General features: G+C 47.5%; 2 protein-coding genes and 1 long non-coding RNA gene across 16 annotated transcripts in view; 1 reads left to right on the top strand and 2 right to left on the bottom strand.

Moving 5' to 3' along the window:
- Window positions 1–6,141, top strand: part of Szt2 (SZT2 subunit of KICSTOR complex) — a 50,214-nt gene extending 44,073 nt beyond the window's left edge. For all 4 annotated transcript variants that reach the window (XM_004871863.4, XM_087214933.1, XM_087214932.1 and 1 more), the window contains 7 exons: window positions 1,117–1,330; window positions 1,718–1,871; window positions 2,026–2,148; window positions 2,257–2,662; window positions 2,760–2,876; window positions 4,126–4,194; window positions 4,351–6,141. In XM_004871863.4, the coding sequence (XP_004871920.2) occupies window positions 1,117–1,330; window positions 1,718–1,871; window positions 2,026–2,148; window positions 2,257–2,662; window positions 2,760–2,876; window positions 4,126–4,194; window positions 4,351–4,494 (1,227 nt within the window). In that variant the 3' untranslated portion in view covers window positions 4,495–6,141. The remainder of the gene's footprint in view (window positions 1–1,116; window positions 1,331–1,717; window positions 1,872–2,025; window positions 2,149–2,256; window positions 2,663–2,759; window positions 2,877–4,125; window positions 4,195–4,350) is intronic.
- Window positions 5,198–7,717, bottom strand: Hyi (hydroxypyruvate isomerase (putative)). 11 transcript variants are annotated; one of them, XM_004871870.4, is made up of 8 exons: window positions 7,519–7,717; window positions 7,319–7,430; window positions 6,240–6,354; window positions 6,019–6,130; window positions 5,887–5,936; window positions 5,713–5,782; window positions 5,454–5,588; window positions 5,198–5,347 (listed from the first exon to the last, which is right to left on the bottom strand). In XM_004871870.4, the coding sequence occupies exons 1-8, from the start codon at window positions 7,715–7,717 to the stop codon at window positions 5,274–5,276; spliced, it is 867 nt and encodes a 288-aa protein (XP_004871927.1). In that variant the 3' UTR covers window positions 5,198–5,273. The 11 variants fall into 11 exon arrangements, with proteins under 11 accessions (XP_004871927.1, XP_004871932.3, XP_087071085.1 ...); XM_004871875.4 differs by having other exon boundaries at window positions 6,045–6,130; XM_087214959.1 differs by having other exon boundaries at window positions 6,045–6,127.
- A 9,433-nt stretch (window positions 7,718–17,150) lies between these two features.
- Window positions 17,151–20,451, bottom strand: LOC147827173 (uncharacterized). The gene is made up of 2 exons (XR_015452690.1): window positions 17,794–20,451; window positions 17,151–17,659 (listed from the first exon to the last, which is right to left on the bottom strand). It is a non-coding gene; the product is annotated as an uncharacterized LOC147827173 (long non-coding RNA).
- Between the last annotated feature and the right edge of the window lie 1,516 nt (window positions 20,452–21,967).

Here is a 21,967-nt window from a genome sequence, read left to right as displayed (position 1 = left end):
GGATTGGAGGGAAGGACCTACCCATTACTCCCCCGAACTTCTTTCTGTCCTCCGTGTCCCTGATCGCATTCCAGCTGGGCTCTCTGTGACCCTGCTCATCTAATGTAACCCAGCTCAGATTTCTAAATTTTCCCACAATTGTCATTGTTCAGTAAGCATTTATAGTGTGTATACTAAGTGAAGTGGAACAGTTTACTCCTGTACAGGTGAGATTTATGGAGGTTAAGTCATTTGTCCGGGGCACACAGCTGGTCAGTGGACATCTCGGGACGAAATTCTAGGCCTCTGTGATACTGAGGCTCATCGTACTTGTAGTAAATCGTTCATCACACTGCCTTTAACTTTGGAACTGTACGTTGTTCCCATAGTAGGTGAGGAAACTGAAAGCAGAGAGAGATTGTGACCCAACCCAAGATTGTACAGCTAGTCTGACTCTATCTACAGTCATTTTGTTTCTTGTCCTACTAACTCCTAAGTCCAGTGACCTCAAGAGTGGCCAGACGGATTCTGCCTTTCCAGCACCACACATCCAGTTATTAACATTGTCAGTTTGGGAAGAGCAGGGAGATTGATGGGTGAAAAAAGCTGGAGAGAGGGGAAGAGCCAGGAAAAGCTTTTTAATAGTAAATGCACATCTCCCCTGACCACTGCCTGATTTATCACAACACCATCTTCTAGTGTACTTTGTACTTTCTCATTTATCCTAATAATTTCCACAACCAAACTGTAAGCTCCTGAGGGGAAATTTGAGTTTGTTTCTGTTCCCCTACTGCATCCCCAGCACCTAGAACAGTCACTGGTAGCACATGGTAGACACTCAGCAGACATTTGTTGCATTGAGAAAATGTGGGCCAAATTTTAGTGGAGTCTGGGATACAGAGAAAGAAGGCTGTCTTTCAAAATGGTCCTCATTCCATATAAACCAGGAGTTACAACACCGCATTAAAACATCAGACTAAGAGGAGGGTTTTTCATAGAAGCTGTAGTGGCAGAGGGCTCCACTGGGCCCACAACAACAAGGAGAAACTATGGAGTTTCTTCCCTGGAAGAAAGGAAATGTAGATTGAGCAGCCAGTGCTACCGCACCTTAACCCATCCCCTGCTGCCCCTCCCCAGCTGTCCATGCTGTTCACAGAGGAGTGCGACAAGGTGCGGGATCTGATGCACGTGCACTCCTTCAGCTATGACTTCCACCTGCGCCTCGTGCACCAGCATGTGCTGGGCTCCCACCTGGTCCTGCGGCATGGCTACCACCTTACCACCTTCCTGCGCCACTTCCTGGCCCACTACCCTGACGGACCTCACTTCGGCCGCAATCACATTTACCAAGGTTGGTGCCCAAGGGCGAGGTAGTGAGGCCAAAAAGGAACAGACTGCAGGGTATCTCCAGGCCACAGCTGGTGGGAGCACCTCCTGGGCAACCAGTCCTCCTAACCATTCTGTCACTCATGCCTTGTCTCAGTACTTCCTTCCTGTGACTGTCCCTGTCTTCAGTTCTTCACAGTCAGTTTCATGTAAGGTTTGGGCCTCATGTCATGTGTACCGTGCCCTCTGCTGCTCTGAGCCACTTTCATGCCATTTGCTATGCTCCCTGAGGAGCTCCCCAGGAAAGCTGAGCCACTCTGTCTGCCAATCAGAGCCTTAGTGCCCGCCCCCACCCCCATGAGGACGCCTGTCCCACACCTGCACCTGCTGTTTTCTTTACCTTGCCCCTCAGGGACGCTGGAGCTCCCCACACCACTCATTGCTGCCCACCAGCTATACAACTATGTGGCTGATCATGCCAGCTCTTACCACATGAAACCACTGCGTATGGCCCGCCCTGGGGGCCCGGAACACAATGAATATGCTCTGGTGTCAGCGTGGCATAGGTAAGGCTGGGAAGGGCATCCAGCACACACACCAGTGGGGCTGAGGATGGGGTCACACTTGCAGTAGGGAGACCCGTGTCTTCCTCAGCAGCAAGGGTGGGGTTGGTTTCCTTAAAACCTCAGAGCTGACATTTCCCTGACCCCTGCTGCACAGCTCTGGTTCCTACCTGGACTCCGAGGGACTTCGCCATCAGGATGACTTTGATGTGTCTCTGCTTGTCTGTCACTGTGCCGCACCCTTTGAGGAGCAAGGAGAAGCCGAGCGGCACGTTCTGCGGTCAGCAGATTCTCCACCCTGACCGCACCCATTTCCCAGCCCTCCCCCTGCTCTGCCCCTGCGTGTCTGCTGCTGTGATCCCCACACTCCTGCTCCCCCTCATACCAGGCTGCAGTTCTTCGTGGTGCTCACCAGCCAGCGAGAACTCTTCCCCAGGCTCACCGCTGACATGCGCAGGTTCCGGAAGCCACCCAGACTGCCCCCTGAGCCAGAGGCTCCTGGGAGCTCGGCTGGCAGCTCTGGGGAGGCCTCCAGCCTTGTGCTAGACCCCGGACCAGCTCCCCTGTTCCCACCACTGGCAGCAGAGGTGGGCATGGCACGGGCACGGCTGGCTCAGCTGGTTCGGCTGGCTGGAGGGCACTGCCGTCGCGACACCCTCTGGAAGCGCCTCTTCTTGCTGGAGCCACCAGGGCCTGACCGACTGAGGCTAGGGGGCCGCCTGGCTCTGGCAGAGCTGGAGGAGCTCCTCGAAGCAGTCCATGCCAAATCCATCGGGGACATAGACCCCCAGCTGGTAAGGACTGTGGGCTCCAGAACGGGTGGTGTGTGGGATGGGTGCCAGAATTCCACAGGTCTGGCACAGCAGATGGAGACCTGTGGCCCTCTCCCAGGAGTGCTTCCTGTCTATGACCGTCTCCTGGTACCAGAGCCTGATCAAGGTTCTCTTAAGCCGCTTTCCCCAGAGCTGCCGCCATTTCCAGAGCCCGGACTTGGGAACTCAGTACTTGGTAAGTCCCCCGAACCTCCTCTAAAAGGGGAAAAGCAAAAATCTTCATCAGACATGACAGATGTTCCCCTCTAGGAGCCCCAGCTTGACCAAACAGGCTCTGCCCTGGAGTGTGACCTAAATAGAATGGGACTGCACAGACATGGTAAACCTTCGGGCCCCAAGCACCACGGCCCAGCACATGATTTGTTGAGAATTCACTGAGAGCTTTGCACTTAGGCTCACCGAGAACACACACTTTGGCTGGAGATCCTGGGGGCCGAGCTCTAGAACTGGCAACCCAGGAGCTCTTCAAACTTCATCACAGGCTGGAGTTCCACAAGAGAGCTCTGGGCTTTAATGCCTGGTTATTCAGGGTTTCATTCTCAGACCAGCAGTATTACTTAGGAGTTTGCTAAGATGCAGACACTCAGGCCCTGCCCTACACTAACTAGAGATCTGCAGGTTAGCAATAGCCCCAGGTGATCTGTGTGCACATTAAAGTTGGAAAACACAGCCGTGAGGGATAGGTAGAAAAAGAGCTACAGTGGCAGGAGAGAATTAAAGAGACCCGAGATGGGCCCGGTGAGAGCTGTGGTTCAGGAGAGGAGGTGCTCAAGAGAAGACTGCAAATGAGGGTAGGAGTTGGAGCCTGGTAAGGGGCCAGCAGCACAGTGCTTGAGGGGAAGATTTGTCTCCAGTTTATAAAGGGTCATCCAGAGAACTGAGGTGTTAGAACAAGGCTGCGGTGGTGCGGGCAGTTGTTGAGGTGCTCCAGCACTGTGGGAATACAGGGGTGGGTTTAGAGAAGAGCGGTGGGTTCAGCTTGGGACAAGCTGATTCTAAGGCCCATGGGGACTTTCACTGTCTAGATACGTGAGCGTTGAGGACTGAAGCTCAGGAGAGAGCTTAGGCAGCAGCCATGTGAACAGGGACTGAATGAAGCCTTGGCAGAATCCCAAAGCTGGAAAGCGGGGGACATTTCAGGGAGCTCAGAGAGGGGCTGTGCAAGGGTTGATAACCTCACTTTGTTGACCAGCATCAGTGCCTGGCTCAGGGCAGGCTGACTGGCAAGGCAGCAAAAATGCAGCCTGAGGCTCAGTTTGGAGACACAGTACTGAGTGACCTGGGTATGCAGGTGGGCACGGGTGTGGTGGTGGAAAGAGGCCTTTGCTCGTCCTCCCATGTCTACCAGCTGCCCAGCAGGAAGGTCTGTGCCACCTCAGGTGAGGCAGACCTCATTCTCCATCTCTTTTGCGCTGTCACTGCAGGTGGTGCTGAATCAGAAGTTCACTGACTGTTTTGTGCTAGTGTTTTTGGACTCCCACTTGGGAAAAACGGTAAGAATAGGGGCCTTTGTGTCAGCTTAGTGGGAGGCTGTGACCCCATCTCCACTTCAGAGCCTGCTGGGTCAGGGTGCCCACTCTTCTTGAACCCCACTCCCTGTGCCCAGCCCTGGCCTCCTCTGACCTCTGCACCCCACCATGTTCCCCCAGTCTCTGACGGTGGTCTTCCGAGAGCCCTTCCCTGTACAGCCTCAGGATAGCGAGAGCCCCCCTGCACAGCTGGTCTCCACCTACCACCACTTGGAGTCCGTCATCAACACAGCCTGTTTCACCCTCTGGACCCGCCTCCTCTGAGGAAGTGAACCACTCAGTGTCACTGCTTATTGAATCATGGATCTGTAAGCTTGTCCATTTGTGGCAGGACTGACCTGGGCCCCAGTGAGCTTTGACACTGGGTGACACCAAAGGCTGTGTGACTATGTCTGGGGATGTGCTGCCACAGCCTGACAAGGACTGCCCTCCCGAACACTCACCAGCCCAGGACTCCAGAGGTTCGGGTCAACTCTGAGGAGTCCATCCCTGCTCGGGCCCCTCCGCCCTTCCAGAAGGGGATGACTCCTTCCTGTCCACCTGGTGGCATCCTTACAGTTCTTCACACCAGGTGGCAGGCACTCACCCCTTAAGCACTACCTGCATCCTCCCTTCCAGTCTTTGGTCACTGTCAGCCATGTGCCCCCTTAGCCCTCTAATCTTCATTCATACTTGGACACCACTGCTGGACATTCCCTTTGAGATAAGAACCTTGCTTCCAATCCCAGCTCCACCTTTGAAGCATGTGTGACCGGTGTCAAGCCCTTTTACTTATGGACCCTTGCTTCCTCATCTGTGAATGAGGGAGGCTCAAAAAGTTCTCCCGTCTCCACAGCAAAACCTGGCACCAACCAGAAGATTGGAGCATGAGCTATGTACCCCTTCTCAATGGCAGGAAAGCAACTCAGAGAAACTGAAGCGTTAGGGGTGTGTGTCCCCCCACTCGTACAATAGACACATATGAAAGTATTCCACAAGGCATCTTTAATTCAGAGGAGATGCAGATGCTCACTGTCCCAGAGCGGTGGGTGGTATGCAGGACCTCACTCGCCAGCCCGTGGGCGGCCCCGCCTATCCCAATATGAATGGAGCCAACTCAGACCCTCTACTGTGTCTCCTGCAGGGAGAGAGAGGCAGTGGCATCTCAACTCACAGGGAAAAAAGCCCCTGTCTAATGGCATTCCCTCCAGATCCCTTTCCCAGGGCCAAGCCTGGAGCCTCACCTTGAGGCCGATACTCGCAGCCCACAAAGCCTTGGTAGCCTTCATCTTCCAGCAGCTGGAATAGGTAGGGGAAGCACAGCTCCCCAGGACTGCCTGGCTCCCCTCGGCCCGGGACCTGTGCTATCTGCACATGCCCTGGGGACAGATGTGGGGAGACAAGGGACAAGGCTCCCATTGAGGCCTGAGGGACAGTGGAGGCTAAAAGGGTGTACAAGGAAGCAGAGCAGACCAGCAAGAAAAAGGAAGGGAGCCCCCTCACCAACAATGGGCAAGAACTCCCGGATGTTTCCCGTCAGGTTCCCATCCATGATCTGCCAATGGAATATGTCCTAGGAAAGAATACTACAGTCAAACCCCTCAGGGCCTCCCCCCCCAACCCCATTCTTCCCAGATTTGAACAAAATGGGTGGAGAAGTACCTCTGTTCCACTCACCATTTGTAGTTGGAGGTTGGGTCTTCCAACCTTCTGTAAGATGGCTGCCGCTGGGGAGAAGCCACAGAGTGGGCTGTGAGACAAGGAGAGCACAAGAACCAAGAGGGACAGGAGACAGGGCTGGGGTCCTACCCTGCTGGGGTGTGTCCAGGAAGTACCGAGGGTCAGTGATTCGGGTGTTAATGGGCTCCAGCAATCCCACGAGGTTCTCCTGGCACCATGTTGGATGCTGTGAATAAAGCTCCTTCCCAGGTTTGTCTCTCCTCAGTCACTGGCCTTCTGCCCAGCTGTTTGCCTCATCTACTCTCCCTGCTGTGTGCCCTCACACACACAAGCATGTGTCCACCTCTCACCTGAGCCAAAACCTCAGCTGCATGCCTCAGGTTCTCCAAGAAAACTGTCTCCATCTCGCTCCTGACTGCTGCTGGGTCAGCCCCCTGGGGTACTCGGCCAGCCATCAGGTGGATCCTGTGAGGAAGATGAGACTGTAGGCCACATGCCCTTGGCTCAGTATGTGCCCCTAGCCCAGCCAGCCCTCACCTGGCTCTCGCTCCTTAGTCTGTTTCACGTGGGCACCGCTGCTCAGGGATCCCAGAGCCTGACGCTCCTGTCAGCCCAGGCCAAGTCCTTTCCTGGGCACCTTAAGTCACCCCATCCTCTTGGCTCAGGGACCTCAGTCCATTACTCAGCCTGTCCTATGCTCTCCACCAAAAATGTCCTTTCCTTAGTCCTCAGCCTATAAGCATGCTTCAGTCTTGCATTTTAAAAGTGTTTTGAGCCATGACCTTCTTGGGCACTCCATGCTGCTTGCTTCTACTTCCTCTCAGGTTTCTTAGCCTCTTCCCATCTGTTTTCTGCCCCACCACTCACCACGCAAGTAATGACCCCCTTGTCAGTTCCTTCTCAGCAAATCTAATTGACCTGTGCAGGGCTTGACATTTGCTCAGTCCTGCTTTGCAACTTCCACCTCCACCCCATCACCTGATCCCATTCGGCCACATCCCAAGTTCAAACACTTTCTAGGAATTCAGGCCCTCCCAATCCCAACAGGCCACATCTCCAGCCTTCGAACCCTGCCTCTGCCCCCAGCATCCTTGCAGATGCCCACTCCACTCCGCTCAAGCATCCACCTGTAGCAGTTTTCTCCTGACTCAGGGCTAGAGCCACCCCACCCCGGCAATCCTGCTCCAGCAGCTTTCCAGTCGCCGGTGGATCACTGACTGTTTCGTTAGTGCGGCCCTGGTCAGTATGAGCTCCCAGCATGGGGTCAGCACGAAAGCTTGGCAAACAGATAAAACACAGAAGGCAATTTACAGAGGACCGGGACTACAGGGGTGGAGGAGGGCAAGTTCTTCCAGGCTCCTGAGCCTCAGAGCTGGGGGCGCCCTCTTGCTGACCAGCAGTCGCACAGAGCGGGGTCACGGTCCGATACCTGGGGCAGCCCAGAGCCTTGGCGTACAGCACCGCCTTCTCCAGCCCCTCTCGGAAAGCCGCCTGCCTCCCAGGCACGGCCCCCAGCCCCATCTCCCCCTTCTCTTGGTCTCCTGCGGAGAGAACGGGCCTCATTAGCAGCTCGGGCGCGCCGTGCCCCCCGCGCCGCCCTGCCCCGGCCAGTCTCGGCCCGCCGCGCACCCGGGGGCGTGTTGATCAGCACCAGATGCAGGCCTGCGTCCCGCGCGGCGCGCTCCAGCGCCTCGGGCGGCTCCGCGTACGGCCAGGCCACTTCGGCGGCCTCGAAGCCCGAGCTGCCCGCGGCCCGGAGCCGCTCGGGAAGGCCGGGGAGCTCGGGGAACAGCCAGGACAGATTGGCCGAGAAGCGGAGCGGAGCCATGGCCAGGCCAGGCGGGTCCGGGGCGGGCAGAGTCCAAGAGCACCGGAAGGCGGAAGGGGGCGGGGCGGAAACCTGCGGCTTGCCCTCCGGGTAAACGGGAACGGTTTTGTGCTTAGAAAAGCGGTGTGTTACAGAGAAGGGCCTTCTTCCCGCGGGAGAGGCGACAGGGCGGGGAGAGGCCTGCGGGACGCGCGGAGAAGAAGGGGGAGCCGAGCGCGCCCTGGCTGGGAGCTGGGGAGGAAAGTGGGCTTCAATACTTCGTATTTCCCTTAGGTTTAAAGTTCTCGAGGGCCGGGGATATAGTTCAGTGGTAGAGTTCCTTCCTAGCGCTTCGGGGAGCGAGGGTAAATGAAAAGATCCCTTCATTAAGGAACATTTGGAAACTGATTAAAGAGCTCGTATAGCACCAATTAACACACTAACCCGTTAGCTTTTACTTACAGATTAAAAAATAAACATGCAAAAATTTTTTCTTGGAAAATTCTGATCAATGTTGTATATAGTTTTATAAACTTTTTTTTTCAAGTAGTATTTTGTGGGCATTTCCCAGTGTTCTTCGTGTCTTCAAAGTCATTGTGTTAGTTGCTCCTGGTCGGACACCTAGAGAGCCCATGCGTGTATCATCCAAGTCTGGACAGCTTTAGTGCGTGTGTGTGTACGCGCGTGTGTACGGGCACTGTAAGAGCTCGTTAATGCACCTCTTGGTCCCCATTTCTGTTTTTTCCTTTAGAGTCCTTTTCTGGAGATGCCCATTATAGCGTTTGCCTTTCCTCAGTGTTTGTTTGCCCTTTGTAGGGGAAACTGCCCCCAGCACTGTTTTCTGCACGGAGAATCTATGGGCTGCTGTCCCCTTTTAGTCTTAGCTGATTGGCCCATGATCCCGGGCAGCCAATCCGTAGATAGGCCAAAGACCTTTTACTTGCATGGTTTGAAAGATAATCTGGCCAATCAGATTCTCCTATCAAGAGCTCAAACAAGGAAAAGGGGACAGTCAAATTAAGAGGTGGTCTTGGCCAGAAGATGACTGGGGCTGTAGAAACTAAGCAAGAGTAAGGGCCGGGGATTTAGCGCAGTGGTTTTGCCGCCTGCCGCGCAAGCTCAAGAACCGGAGTTCGATCCCCGGTACCAAAAAAAAAAAAGAAACTAGGCAGGAGTTAGGGTTAGGGTTCTAGAGCAGAGAGGAGGGTAACAGTTCTGTCGAAGAGGTAGCACATGGACAACACCTGCTATCTCAGGGCTGCCCAAACCCACAGCTGCTCCCAGGTCTGTGCACCTCCCCAAGGCTGGAATGTGCCCACTTTCTTGTTTTCACCATCTGTATAGCTTCTTGATGTTTCTTCTTGATAATCTGAATTTTTGCATTCACTGACACTAATTCAGCGAGCAGATACTTACAGGTAGAATTACGTGGCTGTAAAATAAGAAAAAATATGTTAACATCTTCATGGATATGCTAAATTGCTTGGCAAAAATGAAAATTTAGGGCTGGGGATTTAGCTCAGTGGTTTCACTGCCTGCTGCGCAAGCACAAGGACCCGAGTTCAATCCCCAGTACCAAAAAAGAAAGAAAATTTATACTCCAAACCATGAATAGAAGTCATCTGATCTATTTTCTGTGCAAATGTTGACAGAAGATCAAAATGCATCCAGCACTTCTCTTCCACCATTTGTTCTGTCACTGCTCAACCCCTTCCCAAGTCAGGTCTGCTTGGCTGGGCATGGTGGACCATGCCTGTAATCACAGCACTCAGGAGGCTAAGGCAGGAGGATTGCCACAAGTTCAAGGGCAGCCTGAACTACATAGTGAGACCCTGTCTCAACAAAACAAAAAGCAAGTCAGGTCCACTCAGACACCTGCAAGCTCATCTTGCAGTTAATTCAAATGCTTGGCAGATTCCATTTCTTGAGCTGTACTTCCAAGAATAGACTGCCAACAGCTAATACTGATCAGCTGATTTCTTGCCCATTTGGCTTTTACACTTGGACCTTTGGCTTGTCCTGGAACATGTTTCTTGAATAGAGTCCAATGAGGATGTGACCTCACTAAGTTTAGCATTTAATCAATCCCTACATCAGCAGGTTTACAACCCAAAATTGACAATCCAGAGTGATATCTAAGTCCCTGACTGTGCAAATCCTATTTAAGGCCTTAATAGCACTACTATCTCCTGGGCTCTGAATCAGAAACAAAAAGTGTCTGACCCACAGGGAGTCTCCCTTTCTTCCTTGTATAGTATATCCTTTAGGGCAGCAGAGATGGTGTTTTGTCACTTTTTTTTTTCCAGTACCAGGGATCAAACTCAGGACCTTTCGAGGCAGGTGTGGTGCCACTGAGCTAAGTCCCCAGCCCAATGGTGTATACACTGTATGTGCATGACACTTTCTCTCTTAATTCCCTTATAATACCTTCACATAATATACGAAAATATATAAAGAGTACATTGTCCATGAAAATTTTTTCCTTGAGTGCGTGTGTGTGTGTGTGTGTGTGTGTGTGTGTGTGTGTAACTGCTAGGAACTGAATACAGGGCATTGTGCATGCCAAGCATATATTCTACCACTGAGCTATACCCCCAGCCTGAAAATTGTTTTATTTTCCATTTTATTGTCTATACCCATACCACTTTGCACCATAGGGATTACAGTAAATTATTATTCCAAATCTTGATTCTTTGCAGTTCACTTTTTTTTTTGGTACTGGGGATCAAGCTCAGGACCTTGTGCTTGTGAGACAGGTACGGTGCCACTGAGCTAAATCCCCGGCCCTGCAGTTCACTTTTATCCAAAGAATTTGTACAGGTGTGATGTTTAGTTAAGGTAACAACAATCTGTAAATAGTTGTACAGATGATAGGTAAAACTTAAGTACAGTGTTCAGAATCTCATTTGATCGTTGGATGGCACTTTCCAGTATGGTAAAACATTACAATTTATGTTTGAAATATGAATCAAAATCTCTACAAAATGCCTTTTAATACCTTCCAGTTTGGCAAAAATTTTTAAAAAGTCAGACAGCATCAAATATTAGATAGGATTTATAACAACTGGAACCTTTATTCGATATTGATGGGAAAGTAAATCACTGCAACCACCTTGGAAAACAATCCGGCATTGTCTCTTAAAACTGATGTGCCTTTGATTTTGCACAAGTGTTCCAGGAACAAGATCAGTGATATCCATAGAAGCTCTATTGACATAGCCAAAAGGTAGAACTAACCCAAACGTCCATCAGGAGACATTTAAGTGAGGTGTCATACAGTCATACAATGTTGTATAGAAAAATGAAGCGAAGGCTGGTGGCTCAAATAATAAATTTGAGTTTGCTTTTGTACTGGAGCAATATATGAAGAGTTTAGTGAGGTTTGGTTCAAACTGAAAACATTGGCGTAAAGTCGTCAGATGGATAAACTTCAGAACATAATCTGGAGAGAAATGCATACATACATGATTCCATTTATATAAAGTCAAAGGCAGGAAAAATAAAATAATATCTGTGTAGAGATACAAACATCTGTGGTAAAACAAAGTGAATAATGATCACAAAATTCAGTGTGATGATGACTTCCTGAGAAAGGGGATGATGGGTAGTACTGGAGACCTTGAAAGTCATTGTCATCCCTTCTTTTCTACTGGGTAGTGCAGTCATGTTATGTATCGCTCTTAGTTTAGTTCACATATGTTTTATAGATATCATAGTTTCATATTTCATAAAAGCAAAAAATTTTAAACCTTCTGTATGTAGTACCACCACCTGTTAGCACCTCTTATATTAACATTCACATTATAGTCAGACTATAATTACTGACTTTTAGATTATCACTGCTCAATGCGTTGGTCTTTTATTATATTATCTGTAGTAGGCAGCCTGTAAAAATAGTCCCCAGTGGTCTCTGCCTCTTTTTTTCTTTTTTTTTTTGGTCTCTGCCTCTTGATGTTCGTGTCCCTAGCTGGGTACCCCTCTCCCCTGGCATTTGCAGCTCGCTTGGGACAAATAGAATAGGGTAAAATTGGTACAGTGTAACCTCAGAGATTAGTTTACAAAAAGACTGGTCTCTGTCTTGAGTACTCTCTCTCTCTCTCTCACCCACTTGCTCTAAGGAAAACCAGAGCTGGTTTGTAAGCTGCCCTATAGAAAAACTATGTGTTGAGGAACTGACGCTTTTAGTTATTATGGACTAAATGTGCTCCAGTTCATATGTTGAAATTCTAATCTCTAATTTATTAATAACTAGAACTTGAGCCTTTAAGAGATAATTAGCTTTAGATGAGATCCATGAGGATGAGGCCCCAGGATGGAATTAGTGTCCTTCTAAGAAGAGGAAGAGGTACCAGGTCTCCCTCTCTTCTGCCCTCCCCTCATTCTCTCACTCTCTTGCAAGAGAGCAAGAAAGCAGCTGTCTGCAAGCAAGAAGAGTCCTCACCAGGACAGATCTGCTGGCAGATCTCTGAGTTCCTGGCCTCCAGAACTGTAAGAAATAAATGCCTGTTATTTATGCCATCCAGGCTATGGAATTTTGTTATAGCAGCCTTCCTTAGTCAGCTTTCTATTACTCTAACAAATATCTGAGATAACCAACTTATGAAAAGAAAAAATTTATTTTGGCTCATGGTTTCAGAGACTGAGTTCAGTCCATGATTCGCCAGCGGTGTCGCCTTGGGCCTATGGCAGGACAGCACATCATGCCAGGAGCGTGTGGTGGAGCAAAAGTGCTCACCATCTCAGCCAGGGAGTAAAACAGAGAGAGAAAGGGGCTGGGATCCAACGGTTCCCTTTAATGAATGCTGCATGCCCACTGTGATCTGAAGACCTCTCAGTAGGCCCCACATCTCAAAGGTTCTGCCATCTCCTAATATTGCCAAGCTGAGGACCAGACCTTTAGCATACAGGCCTTTGGTGGACATTTAAGACCCAAGCTGACTAATGCACTAGTGAATAGCAGGCAAGGACCAGAGGCCTGCCAACAGCCACCTGAGTAAGCTTAGAAGCAGATCACCCTCCAACTGAGCCTTCACTGATTGTACCCCAAGTCAAACCTTGGGGTACGCATGCCTATAATCCCAGCACTCTAGGAGCCTGAGGCAGGAGGACTGCAAGTTCAAACCCATCCTGCGCAGCTTAGTGACTTAGCAAGATCCTGTCTCTCAAAATAAAAACTAAAAAGGGGTAGGAGTGTAGCTAAGTGCAAAGGCTCTGAGTCCAAGCCCCAGTGCCATAAAAAAGAAAAAAAAAGACTTTATCCCTGTACCTCAGCCAACACCTTGATTAGATGCTTGTGAGAGACTTTGAGTCAAAGATACACAACTAAACCACAGAAATTCTTAATCTACAGAAATTCTTTGGTAATAAATATTTGTTACTTGTTAAATATGGGGGGGGGTTGTAAAACCATATTTGGGGTTTTTGTTATTGTTGGTTTGTTTGGTTTGGTTTGGTTTGGTTTTTTGAGACAGGGTCTGACTATGTAGTTCAGGCTAGCCTTGAACTCACTACACAGCCCAGGCTGGCCTCGAACTTGCAGTGATCCTCCTGCCTCAGCCTCCCGAGTGCTGGGATCACAGACAGTGCACCATCACACTAATATTTGTTCTTTTTAAGCCCTTGAGTGTTTGGGATATTAGCAGCAATAGACAGGATTGATTTTTTTCTCTAGGAACAGTTCTTGTTTGAGGGGGCTGTTTTTACCACCTCTTCGCCTGAAGGTGTAAGTGGGTGTTCCCGTCTCCTTAGATGATTCTCATTTTGAAGCCACAGTGAGTGGTCAGTGAGTGGGCACCTGATCCAGTCTGGACCAACCATAATACCTGTCACAGATGCTGTTGGCTGCCTGTACAATATCTATTCCCCCCTCTCCCTTCTAATAGAAGCATCCTCGTGGGGCAGTCATCCCAGGAAAATGAAGCTAATGCACAGAGAGGCATGGCAAAGAAAAACACAGAAAGAGCACTGTGCTCAGCAGGCAACGCTTCTGTGGGGGAACCAACCAGGTTGGCCTTCTGGACCCATCTTCACTTTTTCCAAATTCAGGGTGTCCCCAGGCTGAGTCATTTTTCTCACTGCAAGATCCAATGCACACTCCAGTGAATACTTGGTTCTCTTGGTGAGAAGCAATTTAAAGACCTGAAACTTGGAGCACTGGAACGACAATATGTATTTACATCATTTGATGAATTTATATAATTCCATGTAACTTGTAGGGATAGGCTTGGTGAGCTCACAGCAACTTAAAAATCTCAATGTCTCAGTGGAAACTTTGTCTTTCTAAGTCATGAGATTACGTTACTGTTTTTTATAGTTTATCCACTTTTCATTAAACTCCTATCTTGCTCTCTACATGATCATCTTAATTTCTTTTTAACTTTATTACTTGAGCTACTAGTCTTTCTATCACTTTTATAGAGTGTGATCAAATCAGATTCCACATGTCATGCTGTACATTTTCATGCTCACTGTGTGTTCATTTACAGCTGCCTAGATTTGAGAATATCAACATTCAGGTGTCACTATCACAGTAGTTGTTTTCAAACCATTGAGCCTCCATTTCTAAATCTTCGGAATTTAATTTTCCTATTTTACTCGATTTTACCAGTAATAGCCCATATCGCATGGATTCATGACAGCCTGTAACAGTTTCAGAAAGGAAACTAAATCTGGGGATTTTTCTTTCATAGATTACTATGGTACCCAAGCATTCAAACAAGAGTATCCATGGTTTGTCTACATTAGGACTCTATAACTAAAATGTCAGCACATTTAAATAGAATAATCTCACACACAGTACATTGAATAATAACATCATTATACAAAGCAGCATTGAATCACTTTACAAAATTTGTGCTTGCATGAGCAATCATCTGTATTCTTGGAAGAATATTATAATATTTGCTGTTCCGTGTTATCCACCTTTTTCTTTAAAAGGAGATTCCTATAACTGGCCCTTTATCCTTAATTTCTATTCTATTACTGGGTGGTTGGATCACATCCAGAAACCCTTGTCATGCCCTTCTCTTACATATGCATGCTTAGTAACAAAGCCTTTTGGCACTCTAATGGAATGTTAACTAATTACAAGCCCATCCACATGCACACTTTAAATTTAGTAAAACATCCTAAGTATTTGTGGTTTAAAGGATACAGGTATAAAATTCTTTTTAGGTTTTTAAGTTTGTAATTGTTTTTTGGTACCAGGGATCGAACTCAGGACCTTGCCCTTGTCAGGCAGGCACAGTGCCACTGAGCTAAATCCCCGGCCCTAAGTTTGTAATTTTTGAAAAATCCAAGTAACCCAGTCTATACAATCACAGTCTTTCCTTGTGAAAAATATATAAACTCAGTCTACCTTATCATTATCTCTCCTCTTTTGGCCAGTCTTTCACTGAATTTTATTCCAAAATATGAAGATTTTTTTTATTCTCCTATTGATAGACAAGACTAATTCCAAATCTTCACTGTTATAAAATAATACCGGGGCCAGGGATTTAGCTCAGTGGCTCCACCGCCTGCCTCGCAAGCCCAAGGTCCCAAGTTAGATCCCCGGTACCAAAAAAAATAAAAATAAAATAAAATAATACCCATTGGACCGGGGATTTAGCTCAGTGGTTCTGGCGCCTGCCTCACAAGCAGAAGGACCTGAGTTCGATCCCTGGTACCAAAAAAAATAATAATAAATAAAAATAAAATAAAATAAAATAATACCCATATATCCTTTTTTGTGTACAAAGATGACTATTTCTCCATTATAGATCCCCAGAAGTGGACTTGCTAGGTCAAAGGATATGCACATAGGGCCGGGGATTTAGCCCAGTGGTGCTGCCGCCGCCTGCCTCACAAGTGCAAGGTCCCAAGTTTGATCCCCAGTACCAAAAAAAAAAAAATCAAAACCTTGATTATTGCTGAAGTTGACTGCCATCTTTCCAGGCATCTATTGGCCATTAGCATTTTCTTTTCAGCACTAAGGGATATAGCTCAGTGTAGAAGGAAGTCTTGCCCTTGCATGTGTGAAGCCCTGGATTTGAGGCCTTGAGTTTGATCCCCAGCACCACAACAAAAAAATCCTTTTGTGTAAAATACTCATATTTGTAGTATTTGTCCATTTCCCAGGGTGAATCTTAGTGTTTTAATTAAGTAATAGTAATTTATAGGTATTCTTTATAAGATTTTTGAATGTTAACTTCTTGTTTTTTCTTTTTTTTTTTTTAACCTTCTTTTAAAAACTCCTATTACCCAGGGTAGCTTAACTCCTGGACTCAAGTGATCCTCCTGCCTCAGCCTCCTAAATACTGGGATTACAGGTGCACACCACCATACCTGGCTATTTCTCGACGTTCATAAAATGTCATTCAGAGATCAAAATGTTGGCATTATCAGGCTTCATGTTCCTTTGTGGAAGAAGCCCTAACAGAATAAGTCTCCTGGTCTCTTGCCCCAGCTTCTCTGTCTTCCCAGGGCCTAAAGACTGACTCACTTACTGGTGACTCCAGCCAAAAGGAGCTGAGGTGCTGGGCTCTGTGTCATCCCGCCTTCCCTCTGCTCCCCCCGTGGCAGGTTTCAAAGGGGTAGGTCTTTCTGGGGCTCACCTCAGGGGTCATGTAGCAGCAAACATGCTTGTCTCACTGACCTAAGCCATATTGTCCAATATCCATTTTGATGCCAATAAAAGTAATATTTGTGTCGCCATCTGCCGCACTCCTATGTCTATCTCTTAATATGTTCTTGTATCAGTGAGAGCCTAAACAGAAAACAGATGGCACATTCAAATTAGGCTAATTCAGGAGATTTAATAATGAGACTATCTGTGAAGGTCTGGGCAAGATGGAGGGGAGTTACATAGGATACTGCAGTGGCCTAAGGCCTCTGGGGCCTAAAAGGGTGAAGGGGGAATTGAAATCCAGAAGGAGAAGGCCACTTAGGGACAGCTTCCCTAAGAGGACCAGAAGCCCTCAGGTGACAGACAGGCAGCTTGAGGCAAACCTTCAGGGAGGACTCCTTAGGAATAAACACCTGGCCTTACTGTCCTCCCTCCTCCTGTCTCCTGCTAGGCTCCATACTAGATAAACCAAACAGAGCCAAAGGTCAAGGAAACCCATTGATACAATCAATGCAAATCATCTACTTGGATAGAAGAAGCAAAAGAGATCTGAAGGCACAAACAGAATATATCTGGCAGAGTCCTCCCCTTTCCTCCTTCAGTATACACTCTTCCTCTTCCTCTGGGTGGAAAGTTCGTGTCCTCATCAAAGGGAACACACAAGGTCCATTGGCTACTACTATTTTATCAGGCAGTCTTAATCTCTAGAAACCTAAAGCAAAGTAGAACCACTGGTTCCTCAAGGAACTGAATAACAGTGAGGAGAGGTACACTGAGTAGAACTTGGGGAGGTAACCTATGTTAGTCACTTCTTTCTCGTTGCTGAGACAAAATACTCAACACCCAAAGTTAAAGGAGGAAAGTTTTATTTAGCTCACAGTTTGTAGAGGTTTCAGTCCATAATTGGCTGGGTCCAAGGCAGAGTGGCATGGCAGAGGGGCATTGAAGAGGAGAAACAATTCATGGCAACCACAGGTAGCAAAAACAACAAGGGAACCTTAACAGCATCTTTCTGCCCCTTTTATCTAATCCAAACTACTAGGTTTAGGGCAGTGCCAAACCAATCAGTGTATAGTTTGGTAATCCCTAATTAAGCCCTTAATGCCAGCATCACACACTCTAGATTCAGTCACCTCTGAAAAAGCCACCTATAATTGCATGAGGCTTTGGGAGGACATCTAGACCCAAACCATAATATTGTGCCCTTGGCCCCCCAAAGACTCATGCACATTCCTTTATGCAAAAGGCATTTCGTCCATCCCTAAGAGTTGCCAAAGTCCTAACAGTTTCAGCGCTGCTGAGAAGTCCAAGTCCAAAGGCTCCTCTGAGATGTAAGGCAAACTCTTAGCTGCAAGCCCCTGTACAAAAGAAAAGAAAGTTAAACACTTCCAACATTTAATGAGATAAGATAGATATTTCCATTCCAAAGGTTACAAACAGAGGGACAGCAAGGAATGGGAACAAAGCAAGATCAAAATCCAGCAGAGCAAACCTCAAATCCCGCAGTTCCACTTCCAGCATCCCTGGTAACCCGTGGCAAGTTGTGAACTCCAAAGGCCTTGGGTGGCTCTGCCCCTATGGCACTTATGGTGGTTGTAGCCCTCCTGGCTTCTCTCTTGGGCAGGCTCTGCTCCTTTCTTGCAGTTTTCCTCAGACAATCCACATTCCTGGCTTCTCCAAACTTCTGGGCTCTCCACTGCACCTGTGGCTTCACACTCACAGCTTCACACACTGACCTCTTAGGGCACACTGCCTGCCCTCCCAGGTCTTCTTCTGAAAGCTGGGTGGAAGCCTTCCTGATCCCACAACTCTTCCATTCTGCATGTGCCTAAAACCAGTACCACATGGATGATGCCAAGATCTGCTGCCAGTAGGAGCAGTAGCCAGGCTTCCTTCTTTCTTGGCTATAGGGGTCCAGGGCCTAAGAACCAAATTCCAAGGAACAACTTCCCTAGGCCATGGCCATTCTGGAACATGGTGCTCTGGGACTCTCTTCTCAAAGAAAAGTCTCACCTTTGCAATTTTGAAGCTGCAAAGGATGGAGTCTTGCTACTTCTTGTGATGTACTTAGGTCATCTTTTCTATTCTCCTGTTCCTTCTCAGCAATCAAGATCTCTTCTGCTCTATCTTTGCAGTCCACAGCTGTACTGGATCTTCCTTTCTGGTCAAACTCAAAATGTTTTAAATCATTATGCTGGGCTTCTTGCCCTTGATTCTCAGCATAGATCTGTCTAAAAGCCCCTAACAGTAGCCATGCCACTGCCTCAACATTAGACTGCCTTGAAATTTCTTCTGCCAGATTAATTAGTCCACTGCCCTTAATCTCTGTCTCAGGCAAAGTCTTTGGACACAAGGAAAATGCAGACAAACTTTCTGCCAAACCATAACACATATTGTCTGGAGTCTAGCAGCCACTGTAGTCCTTCTTCCCCTTCTCCCAGCCTGGTCTTTACTGGCTTTCTGGTTTTCTGAACTCTGACAGAATCTCCCAAGCAGTATAGCATAAGGTGTTCCAGCTCTACTTTTTCAGCTGGCATCTCCAGACATTTCCTAACTCTTCCCCTTCCCACAAGCCAGTTCCAAAGGCCTGTGAGCCACATGACAAAGAAATGTTACAGCAACAACCCCACTCTCAGTACCAAATTATGTGTTAGTTATTTTTCTCTCATTGCTGAGACAAAATACCTGACACCCAAAGTTAAAGGGGAAAGGGTTTATTTAGCTCACAGTTTGTAGAGGTTTCAGTCCATAATCCAAGGCAGAGTGGCACATGACAGAAGGGCTTCACGGGGGAGAAACAGTTCATGGCAACCACAAGGTAGCAAAAACAACAAGGGAACCTTAACAGCCAGCGTCTTTTTGCCCCTTTTATCTTACGCAGACTACTGAGATAAGGATAGTACCAAACCAATCAATGTAATCACATGTCCTTAATCCCAGCATCACACACTCTAGCTTCAGCCATCTCTGAAAAAGCCACCCATGACCACACGAGACTTTGGGGGACATCTAGACCCAAACCATTACACCTTTCCATATTCCTGCTCTCTGGAGTACACATACCTTCTCCCAGTTATTCAGTCACACACTGATCAAGAGGCTTCTGTGATGGGATTTTGCTGATGTAACTAAGGTCCCAATTCAGAACCTTATAAAAGGAAGATTATCCTGGGTAAGTCTTTCCTAATCCAGTGAACACTTAAAAGGAGCAGGGTTCTTCCTCGTAAATGAAATTTAAAGTGTTATACAAGAGGAATTCTCCATTGGTGATTTTAAGGACAGAGAGGACATGTGGCAAGGAATGTGGGTGGCCTTTAGGAGCTGAGAGCAGCCCCTGTCTCGCAACCAGCAAAGAAATGGGGGCCTCGGTCCTCTAACCACAGTGAACTGAATTCTGCCGTGACCATGTGATGTTGGAAGACCCTAAGCTCACCCAACACCTTGATTTTAACCTTTTGAGACCCTGAGCAGAAAATCCAGACCTGTATGCTGTGCCTGGACTTCTGACCTACAAAACTGTGAACTAATAATTGGCTTTTGCTTTAAGCTGCTAGATTTACGGTAACTTACTACAAAGCACTAGAAACCAATAACACAGCTTTCATGATCCTCCTTTCTTTAACTGGTAAGGAGACCTAATTGATGATAATCATTGCCTTCCTCCCTCACTTCATCCAGGTTCCCTTTTTCTTTATCTGGCAAGTTTTAGTCAGCTTTCTGTCACCATGACAAAATGACTGAGGAAAACACCTTAAAAAAAATTTTTTTTTGGTACCAGGGATCGAACTCAGGTCCTTGTGCTTGCACAGCAGGTGGCAAGATTTATTTTAGCTCATGGTTTCACTACATTATTAGCTGGCTCCATTGTTTCTGCCTCTGACAAAGCAGAACATTATAGTGGAAGGGTATGGCAGAAGAAAACTGCTTACCTCATGATAGCCAGGAAGCAAATAGAGAAGAAAAGAACCAGAAATGAAGGCACCAGGAATAAGACATAGTACTCAATGCCACACCTCCATACCCCACTCCCTTCAGCCAGGTCCGACTTCCTGATAGGCCATTCAGCTATGAACTCATGAGGTTAGCACACGCATGATCCAATCTCTTCCTAAATGCCCATCAGCTAGCAACCAAGCCTTTATCACGTGGCTTTGGGGAACATTTGAAGTGCAAACCATAGCACAGCACATTGGCTAGATGGGTTTCTTTGCCTGGCAGAATGACCCAAAGTTTCACTCTTATAGGCTCTGAGTTTTTGGTAATCTTCACATTATAGAGCTGTTGTTTTCAACTGACCAAGACTTCAGAGCAAGAGAGGACTAAAAGGTGTCCCACATGTAGTCCTCCTTCCCCTCATTGTGCAGCAACACAATGTTCTGGTGATAAGCATCCGTCACCCCAGCCAAAAAAGAGAGCTTATTATCTGTCTGCCTATTGTAACCATGATCGTTTTTCCTGACGGAAGAGTCAGTTCAAAACCTATTAACCTCAGAAGTCTAGTGTTTTCGCTTTTCTCTGCACAGTTACTCTGGAAAATGACTACAGGTACTCTGGACACAGGGTCTACCAGATACACAATATGCATCTGTGACTGCCCTGCCTTTCCTCAGTTGAAGCTCTCTGAGATATGAACTGAGTTAGGCCTGGGTATTAGATAAAAAGCCCTGAATTTCTCTTCTATTTCTATTCAGAAACCTAGAATTTTTCATCTGTATTTGTCAAGCAACACCTTCACAGGTGGCCCAACTATTTCATTTTTAGAAATCTTTGCCACAATTCCCTGTAGATTGAAACACTCTGATTGCTACTTTATACCTGTGCCTTTTATTCTCAGGGCCTACCTCCTCTCTGACAGTCAAGCACAGCCACTTTGTCTCTTCTTCCCTTGGGCTGGGGATTTAGCTCAGTGGTTCTGGCGCCTTCCTTGCAAACACAAGGTCCCGAGTTTGATCACCAGTACCAAAAAAAAAATATCTCTTCTTCCCATTACTCCCTTTAAGATCAAGGAACGTGGGCCGGGGATTTAGCTCAGTGGTTTCGCCGCCTGCTGCGCAAGCGCAAGGACCCAAGTTCCCCGGTACCAAAAAAAAAATCAAGGAACTCAATTCCTTTGCGTTATCCCCAACTGTCATCTAGACTGTGGATGACAGTCACCTCAGAGCACTTCAGGGATTCCTCAAAGAATATCCTCCAGGCCTTCCTGAAGGCTGCAGTTAGGGAGAAATGGGAAGGTTTGCACATCACAGTGTTCTCGAAGGGTGCATTCTGATACTTGCTGAAGTTTGAGAGGCACTGTGGTTGGACGGAGCTTCTCCAACTTCAATGTGCATGCGAATTTCCTGAGGATCTTCTTAAATGCACTCAGTAACTCTGGAGTAAGTCTCATTCGGTAAGCCTCATTCATTAAATCTAGAGCAGGGACTGAGATTCTACATTTTTTAAACAAGCTCTTAGGTGATGCCCTTGTTCCTGATCTGGGACTACAGCTTTCGTCACTATAGGTGATGTCTAGAAACTGAGAAATAACAGATCTATTATGTGTGTGGTTCTCAAAATTTAATATGAATCAGAGTCACCTGAAGAGCTTATTAAAATACAGCTATCTGGGCTCCACTCCCCAGGTTTTGGACCCTACATATCTGAGGTTAGGTCCAAGCATCTGCATT

This window comes from Heterocephalus glaber, unplaced genomic scaffold (assembly GCF_053883595.1).
Source record: "Heterocephalus glaber isolate CG9 unplaced genomic scaffold, H.glaber_assembly_v1.0 deba00001452, whole genome shotgun sequence".
NCBI classification, from domain to species: Eukaryota; Metazoa; Chordata; class Mammalia; order Rodentia; family Bathyergidae; genus Heterocephalus; species Heterocephalus glaber.
This window is presented reverse-complemented; position numbering and strand designations above follow the sequence as displayed.